The sequence below is a fragment of the Choloepus didactylus genome, chromosome 13, assembly GCF_015220235.1.
Source record: "Choloepus didactylus isolate mChoDid1 chromosome 13, mChoDid1.pri, whole genome shotgun sequence".
Lineage (NCBI taxonomy): Eukaryota > Metazoa > Chordata > Mammalia > Pilosa > Megalonychidae > Choloepus > Choloepus didactylus.
The window spans coordinates 48,203,992-48,217,229 of record NC_051319.1 but is presented as its reverse complement, the minus strand read 5'-3'; the positions used below and the strand labels follow the sequence as shown (position 1 = coordinate 48,217,229).

The window sequence follows — 13,238 nt, the reverse complement described above, 5'->3', positions numbered from 1 at the left end:
ATTAACATGATATAGAAATTTTAGAGAAATAAGTACTACATAGAAATTAGAAAATTATACACCAAATTTACATAAAATAGAATACATACCTGTAAATATACTTTAGGTATCAGAACCAATATAATAATTTGATCAAATTAATAGTTTAGTAAGCCACTGAGAATTCAGCCTGATAAAATTCATGCCACATGAAAGCCGAAAGCTTTAAGAAAGCTGAAGCTTATTAATTTATAAAACTGAAATATTAGTATAAAAGTTAACATCTATAACTGACATTGTTCTCAAGTACAGACACTTAAAAATTACTGTGAGAGTTAAATCTGAACCTATATAAACCTGTTAGCAAAAACCTTTTTTAAATGCTTTGCTACTCAATCACACAATGTACAAAAATTTCTAGAAATGCATTCTACAAATAAACTCCATATAAAAACACGGTAGTATTATAAGGATATTCAGTGAAGCTGTCATTACAATAACAAAGATCAAAAAACCATGTAAATATCCATCATGAAGAAACTGAGTAAAATTTAATCAATATGCTGAAATACTATACAATTGTTTAAAATCAATCAAAATCTCTCCTCTCTCTCTCTCCCTTACTCTCTCTCTCTCTCTCTCTTTCTCATGCACTCTCCCTCATCCTATCCATCCAATCTATCAGTAAATGTTGTGAGTTATAGATTTTTAAAGATTCATGTCCCCACTGATCCCACCCTGGTCCAATGCACCATCACGTCTCACCTGAATTATTACAATAACCTCCAACTACTCTCTCAGCTTCCACCCTTGCCATGCTTTATATTCCCAAGAAGGCATAGATTCACCTTTCCATAATATATCACATTATGTCACTCCTCTGCTCAGAACCCTCAATGGCTTCTAATGTCCCTCAGAGTTAGCATCAAAGTCCTTACAAGGAGCTACAAGAAACACATTCCTGTCTCAGAGCCTTTGCATCTGCTCTTCCCACTGCCTGGACATCCTTCCCTGCACTCTTAGGTAGTGCCATTGTATGCTTCCTTAGTTCTTTCAGATCTCTGCACAAATGCCACTTTATCAGTGAAGTCTTTCTTGACCATCCTATATATAAAAACACCCACCGATGTTCACAGCAGCATTGTTAACAACTGCCAAGAGATGGAAACAATCCAAGTGGCCTTCAACAGACAAGTGGATAAACAAAATGTGGTATATACATACGATGTAAATCTATACAGCAGCCAGTAAGAAATAACAAGGTCCTGAAGCATATGGCAACATGGATGAACCCTGAAGAAATAATTCTGAGTGAAATAACTCAGACACAAAAGGAGAGATATTGTATGTTACCACTTCTATGAACTATCTGAACAATGTAAAGTCAATGTCTTCTACTATAAGAAAATTGGGGACCTAGTGATAGACAGTAGCTAGTGAGGGAGAATGATAATCTAATATGTTCAGATATGTTGATGATGGTGAATTCAAAGGTATGGTAATGGATAGGGGTGATGATTGTTTGTTAATGGGATTACAAGTATCAAAGCTGAATTGAAGGAGAAAAGGAATGAAAGGGGTTGTTGAAAGGCATGTTTCCCACAAATCAGCACCTCAAATATAGATAGGAGCTCACATGATACTCTTCTAAGTTATGACACTAGCTCAGAGAGTTGAAAACAGAAAGGTTTATGGGAAAAATCTACATACTGTATACTAGGGACTATAATTAACAGGAATACCATACTTGTATTACACAAATACTAGGGACAAATAATTAAGGGCTGATAAGAGCTGCAAGATGTTTTGGGTCATGAGAATTGTTTAAAATGGAAAGTGATGAGGATTGTACAACTAAGTGATGATAATGTGAGATATGGATGGATTATTGTGGACATAACATATGCTATGTGAACTTAGGAACCCCCTACTTTATAAGTCAAGCCCTCAATATTGAGTCTTGCTTGGGTGAAACTAATGGCCATACAGGGGAGGCTAAGAGCACCTGTAATTATGCCTAGGAGTCACCTCCAGAGAACCTCTTTTGTTGCCCAAATGTGGACTTCCTCTCTCAAAGCCTAACTCTGCAAATAAATTCATCACCCTTCCCACAATGTGGGACAGAACACCCAAGATGACTGAGCCTTCCTAGCAACATGGGACATGGATTGCAGAAATGAGCCTGACCCTGGCACCAAGGGATTGAGAATGCTTTTTGACCAAAAGGGGGAAAAGAAAGGTAACAAAATAAGGTTGCAGTGGCTAAAAGAATTCAAATTCAAATAGAGTCAAGAGGTTGTCCTGGAGGTTACGCCTATGCAAGCCTTACCTAAATACGTCAAATGACCACAATATGATAAGCCCAAGACAACAGTAGTCCCAGAAACCTTAAACAGTGCCCGGATCCCTATCCAAGACTCTATAAAAGTTTCACACACTAAGTTTATTGGTCAGAACCTCAGATCCTTCAGAGTGCTCCTATGCCAGCTAAGTCCCAAAACCCAGAAGCAATAGCCTCTTCAAGAGCATCAAATAGATGTGTCCCCTTGGCTCAAAAAGTTGACACCCCTTTTCAACATGAACAGGTTAGGATGGTCACTGCTTATACATCCCTGAAGATCAGGTAAGTTATTGAATTAGAGGATAGGAAAGCAACAGACAAGACGGAATTTAACAAAGGATTATGAATACTGAATATTCATATAATTTTCTTTTTCTTAGTTGCTAGGGTATCAGAATGGTTAGAAGGAAGGAATTGAAATGGTGGAACTGTAAACCATAGCATCCTTTGAAATTTGTTCTACAGCTACTTGTTAAATGGTAGTTTGAAAGCTATACCTTTTTGTATATATGTTGTATTTCACAATAAGGAAATAACTGAAACTATGGTACTATAATTCATAATAAGTTGGGAAATTTCCTATATATCTACTTGGTAAATCATAACTTTGAAAGATATTACCTTTTTGTATACACGTTATATTTCAAAATAAGGAAATAACTGAGACTGGAATTCTGACCTATATATTCTTTGAAATTTGCCCTCTAACTACTTGTTAAATTGTACTTGGAAAGTTATCACTTTTATGTATATATGTTATATTCTACAATTTTAAAAAATGAAAAAACACCCTTCAGCACCCCCTTTCCCCCAATTTTGGTTTCATTTATCTCCACAGAACTTAGGACTGCCTAACATATTATATATTTAATTGTTTATCTCTTTATTGTCTGCCTCTGTCAACTACAGTAAGCCCATGAGGGAAGAAATTATGTCTATTTTTGTTCACAGCTGCATCCCCAGGATCTAAAATGACACTTAACACCTAAATGACACTCAAATATTTGTACAATGAATAAGTGAAAAAAAGTGGTAGTACAACAATCTTGATACCTCGATCCTGATACTTTAGATACATTAAGTAAAAAACCAAGGTAAAAAAACAGGATCATTGTATGCTACCATTTCTGTAAAAAGAACGGGAGGCATATAAATACACATTTATGATTTTATTTACATATTATGCTTTGGAAGGTTATCTCTGAGGAAGGGAACTAGGGGACTGAGGAAATGACACGTAGACCAATGTACAAGTCATGTACTATTTATTCAAAGAAGTTAACTAGGGTTTTGCCTCTAAAAGTAAGAAAATCAAAAGATAATCCTGCAGAAAAATCCATAAATTCACACTTCAGATCTCAATGAGTATCTGCTAATTAATCTACATGTAAAACAAGGTACACTAGAAAAAACTAAAATAACCTTACATTTTTATATTATTTCACGATATGCAAAATAAGTTTACATGTATTATCTCATAACAGTGTCACAGAAATCTTGTAAAACAAGTATATATACTTTTCCTCCTTTTATGGAAAAGAAAACTGAGAAAGATTCTCTTTTCAGTTTATTACCATTAGATGAGTAAGGCTTGGGATTAACATTTACCTTACATATTCAAAAGAAAGAAAATATAACTGGTAATGAAAACAGATTATTGCATCAATGATGTTATTAATATGGTGCCTCAACTGATATCAGTCCATTTTAGTGTTCTAAGTATAATACTGAAAATGTCAGGCACTATTGTAAAATGGATTAGTATTTAGTCATAATGACAGACAAGTTTTATCCAACAAATCAGATATTTGTTGGTTGAAAAACATAACAAAACAGGATTTTATTGATACTACTGTTCAGCTATGAAAAAATAACTCAATAAGATATGCAGAGAAGATAAATATAATTGTGTTAATCTGGCAAAAGGGCTTACACAAAATGTGCGCTTTCAGAAACATCAAAGCAAAGGCAATTATCCTATAAACATCCATAAAAAGTAGGGTTCATTATACAGTGCCATCAATTCTAAATATGTTTGACATATAAGGGAGATTCTTTCAACAAAAGTTATTATAATATATTTGGTACAAAGCACATGCTATAATAATGTAAAATGATGAGATTACTCTGAAGTAAAAAGGAACTCCAATTTCTCAATTCAACAGATACTGATTGAAAATTAAGTTCTTATAACAAGCAAAAAACAAACATAAACGTAAGAACTTTTTAGTAAAAAAATAAATGAATGTAATAGGAAAGTCAGTCAATGTTTATTCAGGTATTAGAAAACTCTGATTTTTTGCCATCATCCCACCATCCAAGGGCAGCTGACAAAGAGTTCACACTCCTATTTTGCCCCAAAAGGCAAATTCCGCTGCTTTACAGAGCTAGAATTGAAGAATGAGATAAAACTACACTTGGGTTTATGAAGTACTTAAGCAATTCAAAATTCCTTCAGAATTAACAGCACCTTTAATCTGTCAATATTCCAATTAAATGAGAAACAAATTATTTTTAATTCAGCACATCCCAAAGTATGTTGCACTGTGGTCCCGTCAGGACACTTTGAAAGGCCAATATCTTCAGAGATACTGTATTCCATACTACATTCCCCCTCTTGGGAATTTCATATTAAAGGCTCAGAAAAGTCCTGCAGTCAATACAGTGGTTTCTTTTGGTTTCACCCACCATGTCCCAAATTCTAGGACTCTTTTCTCCTTGTGACATCTCTTAACATTCCACAAACTGGTGTCCTGTGGAATATATATACAGAGAAAATAAAGAACTTATCTAACCTAATTGAGCAATTCAATATGACAAAACAGTCAAACCATTACTCCTACCAGCCCAGCAGACAAATATTACTAGTGCACAATTAAAAACGCCTTCATCAGGAAAATGTTCAGAAATAGATTGTGGTGATGAATGCATAACTATATGATCGTATTGTGAACAGTCGATCATATACCATGGATGATTGTATGGTATGTGAATATATTTCAATAAAAGTGAATTAAAAAAAAAAAGTAATAAGATTGAGAATACATTAAAAAAAAATGCCTTCATCAGCATACTTCGCCTTTTGAAATTATAATGGCCTCAAAGATACTTTCTCTAAATGTACTAAAAGATATATATTCATATAATTCACTCTTCCTCTTCAATACAGTACTTCCAAGTATTACTATAAATGAATTTACTCCTATTCAGTAGTCTATAAGCTTCAAAGAGTACAACTGAAAAGACTAATCTTCCAAATATTATCAAAATCATTATAGATACTCTCAAATCAGGGAAAGTAATAGCAAATATTTGCAAATCAGGTAACACTATGATTAACGGTTCAAAGGTTAGCCTACTAGAAGACCAGAAAAGCTACTTTGTGACAAAAACATTATGGTTTACAAAATGTAAGGATTCTATTTGTTGTTGCATATATGAAGCAATTATTATATTTCTTTATAGGTATGTCATTAAAGATATTTCACTCATTGATTATTCTAATAGTGTCATTGGCAAGAGGAAATATGGTAACTCCAAGAAAGTTTAAGAATGACTTATTTATCCTTTCATGTCACCATCAACTGATTTAACAAACTATCTCCCGAAAGCACTTTTTCTTAAATTTTAAGCTAACATCTGGAAGATAAGCATCAAAGTTTCAGATTTAAATGCTTAAAATATGTCTTTTGACCACTCTGGAACCTCCTATGCACTTATCCTACCTTTTATTATTACTATTTTTTTTTAACTTTTATTACCCCCACTTGATGTCCTCTCACCTTATGCAGCTTAAATTCTTTAGTCAGTTATTATAATCATTTCCTTGCATGTACCTTGTCCCTCTCTTCATCACACTTACCTGGAAAAACCACAGAAAATTTTCCTTTTCTAGTGTATCATACCTTTAGCATTTATACAAGATAATTTCTTCCTTCTTATATAAATACATAAATACCCCACCATTCTCAAAGTTTCTGCCCTCTTACTTCATTCTCCTTTGCAGCAGAAGTCCTTGGAAAAAGTGTCTATATCACTATATATAATTCTTCTCTTTCCATCCCACCCTAATCAGGGATTATCCCCACCATTCCATTAAAACTGTTACCAATGACCTCCATGCTTCTAACTCCAATGCTCAATTATCAGTTGTCATCTTACTGTACCCACCAACAGCATCTGACACAGTCTATTACTCCCTCTGCCTTGAAATACTTTCTTCACATGGCTTCAAGGACACCAAATTATCTTGGTTGTCCTACTACTCGCTGGTTACTCCTTCTCAGTCTCTTTTACTGACTCTTCCTCTTCTCCTATGCCTCCTAACTTTGAAGTGCCCAGAGTTCAGTCCTTGTTCCTTTTCTTCTCTATCTAACCTCACTCGCTCAATGACCTCACAGAGTCAAATAGTTTTAAATACCGTCTGATGCCTACAACTCTCAAATTGGTATCTCCAGCTCAAATCATACTCTGAAACCCCAGACTCAAATGTCCAAATACCTCCTGACTTGTAATTTTGGAAATACAAGCTAAAGTCTTAATCTTCCTCATCAAAGCTGCTCCAGGTGAAGTCTTTCCCATCACAATTGAAACCAATTCCACTTCTCCATTAGCAGGCTAAAAACCATGAAGTCATACTTGACTCCTCTCTCTATTTCATGCCTACATCTAATCCACAGAAAATGTCATGGGCTTAATTCTCAAAATATCCACAGAATCTAAAATACATCTCACCATTTCCAGTGTTACCATTCTTACTCAAACTGCCATTTTCTACCACCTGAATTAACATAATAGTATCATTTTTCCATCCTTGCTCCCCTTAAACATATTTTCAACACAGCTGCCACAGTGATCCATACAAATCAAAAGTCAGTGCACATCATTCCTCTGTTATAACCCCTCCCACCTTGGCTCCCTATTTCAGTCAAAGAAAGTCATAATACTTAACTATGGTCCCCAGGCTTCAAGATCTGTTCCTTCATCCTTTCCTCCACTCAGGCCTCCCTGCTGAACCTTGAACAGTCCAGACAGTCTTATGGTCTTTGCAATGGATGGGTTCCCTCTGGCTAGAATATTCTTTTCTAAGGAATCTAACTGCTTACTTCCTCCTTGTTTCAAGTTTTTGGTTCAAATGTCACCTCAATGAAGCTTATCCTGACTTGCATTTAAAATTGTGTCCCAATCCCTGACCATCTGTACCCCCAATCTCTACCCTGCTCTGTTTTTCCTCCTTAGCACTTACCATTTTCTAAGATGCTATATAATTTACTGATTTATAAACTGCCATTCACCACAGAATGTAAGCTCTAAGAGATTTTATTAGTTTTATTCACTGATGCCTCCCAAGCATCTAAAACTGACTGATACATAGTACGTGCTCAATAAATAATGGTTGAATGAATAAAGGAAACATACTTATCCTCAGAGAACAGATTACTATAATACTATATTTAATATTTATCATTTTCTCCTCTGTATTTTGGCTAAAATTAGAGCTTGATGAACAAAAGACATTACAAGGGTGATCTATCATGACAGAGGTGATTACATTATCTGCCTCCACAATTTTTTTAGCTTTGTAAATAATAAATGGGCTTTAATACTCATTGAATTTTAGAGCCAAAATAAATATCAATACATCTAAGAACACTGACTATACAATCCTAACCCTGATTACACATCTATAACACCTCGGAATTTTTATAAGAATGCACAACCCACGGCCCATCTCAATAGTACAGTTTCTTAAGGCACTCTTGCACAGAAGTATTCATCATTGAAGAGTCAATCTTTTGGTTAACACTGTCACTTAACCAGGATCATGTACAATATTCATTATCTCTCCTACACTTAAATAATGTTTAGGCCAAGTTTTCACTATTTTTCATATCATAATTTAATTTTTATTTCTTCCAGTTCTCCCAATATTCAACTAAATTTCTCTTGCTGAACTTTTATACCTTTCCCCAGTTCTACCCTTTAAAAAGGGGGAATACCAATAGAACTGCTTATGTTAGTGTTAGGCTTTTCTTGTAATGTTATTAATAAAACAGTTCTTAACTGTCACCTGAAAAAAAAATCTTTTAAATATTTAATATTCTTACTTTTTTCAGTAAATTGAAAAGGAAATATTCTTATTGTTTATTGAAAAGATACTGAATTATGCAAAGATTGCCTGATATAAGTTGAAGTGTTATTGTTTTAAGAACTGTGATTGCAAATATTTCTACTTGTTTTTATAAAACATAGTGTAAAATCACATTAACTGGAATTAATATGGGAGACACCCTGTCTGATTTCTAAAATACCACTTTATTAATTTAAGCTATATTTATTATAATATTCCTTTGTAAAATTCCTAAAAGATTCCCTAAAAGCATTTTTTCAATGAACTGACAATGTATTTATACTTAGAATTTCAACTTTTTACAATAAGTTGGATTAAATGACATATGGTCAGTGCCTTGTAAAATTTTATAAGATGTTATTATCATCATTTAATAAATGGGTACAAGAGAACTTCAAGGTGCCAGAAAGTGGTTAGTTCTCTTAAACTGCACTGTACATTCTCTGTACAACATTGTTTACCTATTTATTGAACAAAGTTTTTTTCAGTGATTATGAATCATCCAAAGGCTCACAAATTCTTAATCAAAAAAACAAGAAATAATTAACTGTTAGATATTTAAATTCCAAAGCCTAATTTTTAATAGTTATCAAATGGGAATATGCTACCATCTAGTGAATTGAATAATTATCTTTCAATCTATTATAACAATGGTGTCAACATGAGTAATCTGCACACAAAATTACATAAAATAAATTATATAGTCTATTTTAACCAACGTGCAACTAAGTCAAATCATGAAATAACCAACTGCAAGCCTATATGGAGACTAGAAGATAATGTAAACCACACTGACAGACCAAAAGATTTAATAGCTAAGGTTTCAAAAACCAAGTAAAAGAAAACAATTTCAAGACTTCCTCTGAAAGACTGTACCTGTCTGATAGTTACCGAGAATTATAAAGCAAGTTGAGTCTATGGTACATATAATAAGACCCTTATTATCTAGTAGGACAGTAAAAGAGAACATGGAATTATAATTTGCAAGATAATGTGTAGATTAGTATGGCTCAAAAACAACAATAACCACAATGGTTTAAGTACTTCATATTTACTTTCACATTTATCACATATTTTAATAAAAACATATTTTTCTATGGAGACCTTTGAATCCATTTAACAATCAAGTTGTACTACTTAGGAACACATAAACTAAAAATTACTTAAATATCAGCTTCATTAGTTCTACCTATAGACTGCATTCAGCTATCCAGAGAAAAAGCCAAGGCACAGCTCACAGTTTCTCAACCTTGGCACCACTGACATCCTGGGCTGGATAATTTTTTGTTGAAAGTGTGAAGAAAGAGGCTGCCAGTGCCCTGTAGGATGTTTAACAGCATTAACTAGCCTCAATCCAATAGAAGCCAATAGCACCTATCAGCTGTGACAACTAAAAACTGTCAGGAGAGAGGAAAACAAAATGGTAGATATATAGAGATTGGTCAATAGATAACTGAAAGAAAATAATCTACGCAGGAGAAAGAATGCTTCCACATTTGGTAGACAGCAAAAAAAAAAAAAAAACAAAACTGTCAGGAGACACTGTCAAATATCCCCTGGGGGGACAAAAATTAATAAATAGCTTTCTCTTTTTTTCTTACATCTCTCATAAGAAAGACAGCCTATCCTCCTCCTATCTCCCAGGAATAAAAATAATTGCTGTCTTTGTTTTCAATTTTGAAAGGCAAAAGAAGGAGACATTTCCTCTCACTCTACAGGTGGCTCCTGAAAGTGCTCTCCAGGTGACCTCAGGTGACTGACAAGTCTATTTTTCATTTACAAATAAGTATCATAGGCCTTGCAAATTAATAAGAGTAACAATTTATTATAGCAAAACTGGAATTAATTCCTGTATTCACTTATTGCCTAGGCAACACCCTTTCAAATTTCTTATTAGATTACTCTTTCCCTTACCATAGATGTAACTGATCGTGCATCTTCTTCATAATTTACTACTGGAGGTGGCTCTTTCCCATCATTTTCTTGCACTTTTTGCTCTAGGAGTCCTTTCTGTGCTGCAAACTTGGCCTCACTGCATCTCAGCTGCTGAACTGACTGTTTCAGCTCTTCAAGTGTCTGCTTTTGGCTCAGCAGAAGCACAATACTAAAAGAGAATAAATTAAATACAAATGATTTCAACATCTTTAAGAAATAAATCCAAGTTAAAGGAAATAATATATATGTATATTACGCTTTTGTTTTCTTTCATTTTCCTCTTTATGCGAAGTTCTTTGACAGCATAAACAACTTGAAACTGTTAAAAAGATTTCAAGTCATCATAATAGTTAAATGTTAGCATTCATAAAATGTAAAAAAAATGTTTGGAAACAAAAGCCAAATGCAAGATGCTTTCAAATATGATGATCTATGGCACTCATTTTATTTTACAGCCAAATCATCTACCTCAGAGAGCACAGATACTTTGGTACAGAAGTCTAGGACAAAAAAATGAATTAATATGGCTGAAGAAGAATATTAATTTATTTCAAATCTCAAAGGGCATATTCCTAGAATCAGATATGTGCCTAGAATAAAATAAATCAGACCAAGGTGACAGTCTGGGCACCAAGCTTTGTGCCTATTGTAAGGGAAGTTTATTTGGGGTTGGAGAACACTATTCTGACAAACTGAAGGGTAAGCTGTGACTGAGGAAATCAGCATAAAATGAGTACCCAAGTCTTTCCAACATCGACAGTATAAAGACAGTAGATTCCTGCTCCCATCTTTACAGAACTATTCAGGTTGCATGTTGTGTTATTGTGACTTTTTACTCCTTGGAGGCTGCTTTCAAAGGCATTTCAAACTAATTCACCCACACTGAAGACACAAGAAAACAGATAGTGGGTGGGGAGCACCTCTAAACAACCCCATATGTATTGAATTAATATCTTAAAAGAATTGTGACATGCACTGCTGTCAGGTAAGTTATTAATTTATGAGGCAATTAATTATAAGTTAGGGACAGCTTCAGTACTGAGGAATAGATCAGAAAATGTTACCTTCTTAAATTGAGATTTATAAGGATCAACATAAACTGAATAAGTGATTGTATGCAGAAGTAACCTACCCTAAGAGAGATATCTTTTTAAATATGCTGCTTACGGATACGATTAAAACTCAGTTCTAATCATAGTTAAGCTGGGTGCAGTCTCAGTGACTGCTGTAAAGAAGGATGTAATCTCCTCGACTATATTATAACATGTTTCAGGTAAGTGCCCTAATGAGTAAAGGATTGGGTGAAGTTTTGGAAAGTAGAACTACTGAGTAAGAATTTGTAAGGAAGACATAGCAATGTCATGAAGACAAACCAACCAACAAGTGGACTTAATGGCAGAAGTAATAGAGAGGGATACATAATACTGCAAGAGCTCATTAATCTCCCCAGGTGAAAAGAATGTAATTGTAATGAATTAGCTCTTAACTTCATGACAATCATTTTGCTTTTCTGATTCTCAGTTTTATCATATGAAAAACTATTAATAATAATACATATTGACAGGATTGTTCTGAGAATTCACTGAGACATTTGAAAAATGGTTAACACTGCCTACCACAAGGTAGGAATTCCATAAATGGTAATTATCATTTATATAATTTATTCAACAACCTTGATCTGTGCTCTAAATCCATACAGATTTTCTGGTGAATTTATTCTGGTCTTTTTAGTTGATAACTCCTTTTTATATTAATAAATTGGCATTTTGATTTCTCAGTCAAACTCTTGAGAGAAAGTTGATTTTTAAAGCAACCATTTTTTATGAACTTAAATTTATAAGGGCCAGATCCTAAAGAGAGGACCTCATTATGAAGCTAAAGCTTTCTAAAGGTTCCTTCTTTGCATCACCTAGCTACCAAAATAAAGTGAATCACCATAGTTACAATGGTATAAGAAAAAAAAATTTAATTAAATGGTAAGATAGTAAAAATACAACTTCATATACATCTGCAAGATCAGTCAAGAGAAGGTCAGTGATCTCACAAATACGGACAAAATCAAAAGGAAAGTATACCTGAAAAGAATAATACTCTAAAAGTAGTGCTATTACCAGTAGTCTTTTGCAAACAAATTTCATAAATATTAATGGTTAAATGAAAAAAATAATAAAGAATGAAAATAAGATTTGAAAAAATGAAATAGGAAATGACCAATCAAGTACAATAATCTCAAAAAGTAAATACGATCTGAACATACAAACATGACTGAAAAATATCTATTCATGGGAGTAAATAACATACATTTTACTCTGTCTTAAATCCTGTTAGGCTGAATAATGGTCCCTCAAAGATGACCAAGTTCTTATCTGGGAAATCTGTGACTATATTACCTTACATGACAAAAGAAACTTTGCAGATCTAAGTAACTTAAGGATCTTGAGATGGGAAGAGCATCTGGATTGTCCAGGTGGACCCAGTGTAATCACAAGCATGCTTATAAGAGGGAGAGGAAAGAGGGACAATGTCAGAGAAGGTGATGTGACAACAGAAACCAAGGGAAACAAGGCAGCTTGATGCTGGGCCAAGGAATAAGGTCAGCCTATAAAAGCTGGAAATGCAAGGAAATAGGTTCTCCTTTAGAGCCTCCAGAAGGAACCAGCCTTCACAACACCTTGGTTTTAGGCCCATACAATCATTTTAGACATCTGACCAGCTAGAACAATAACACAATAAATTAGTGTTTTTTTAAGCCACTAAATTTATGGTAATTTGTTACAGCAGCAATAGGAAATGAATACAAATCTAATAGAGATCAAACCCATTTTAGGCTCATTTAAAAGGGCTGAACTGGAA

The 13,238-nt window shown here is 33.9% G+C and overlaps 1 protein-coding gene across 12 annotated transcripts in view; it reads right to left on the bottom strand.

Annotated features, from left to right (window-relative positions):
- The window catches only part of FER (FER tyrosine kinase), a 615,744-nt gene that overhangs the window by 381,304 nt on the left and 221,202 nt on the right, over positions 1-13,238 (bottom strand). For 10 of the 12 annotated variants that reach the window (XR_005211344.1, XM_037800959.1, XM_037800960.1 and 7 more), the window contains one exon: positions 10,365-10,554. The exons of 1 other annotated variant lie outside the window; for it this stretch is intronic. Coding sequence is in view for 10 of the 11 variants with exons in the window: in XM_037800959.1 (XP_037656887.1) it covers positions 10,365-10,554 (190 nt within the window). In the remaining variant the exon portion in view is untranslated. Of the gene's footprint in view, positions 1-4,578; positions 5,074-10,364; positions 10,555-13,238 lie in introns of those variants that run through there. One more of the 12 variants, XM_037800967.1, reaches the window with a different exon arrangement.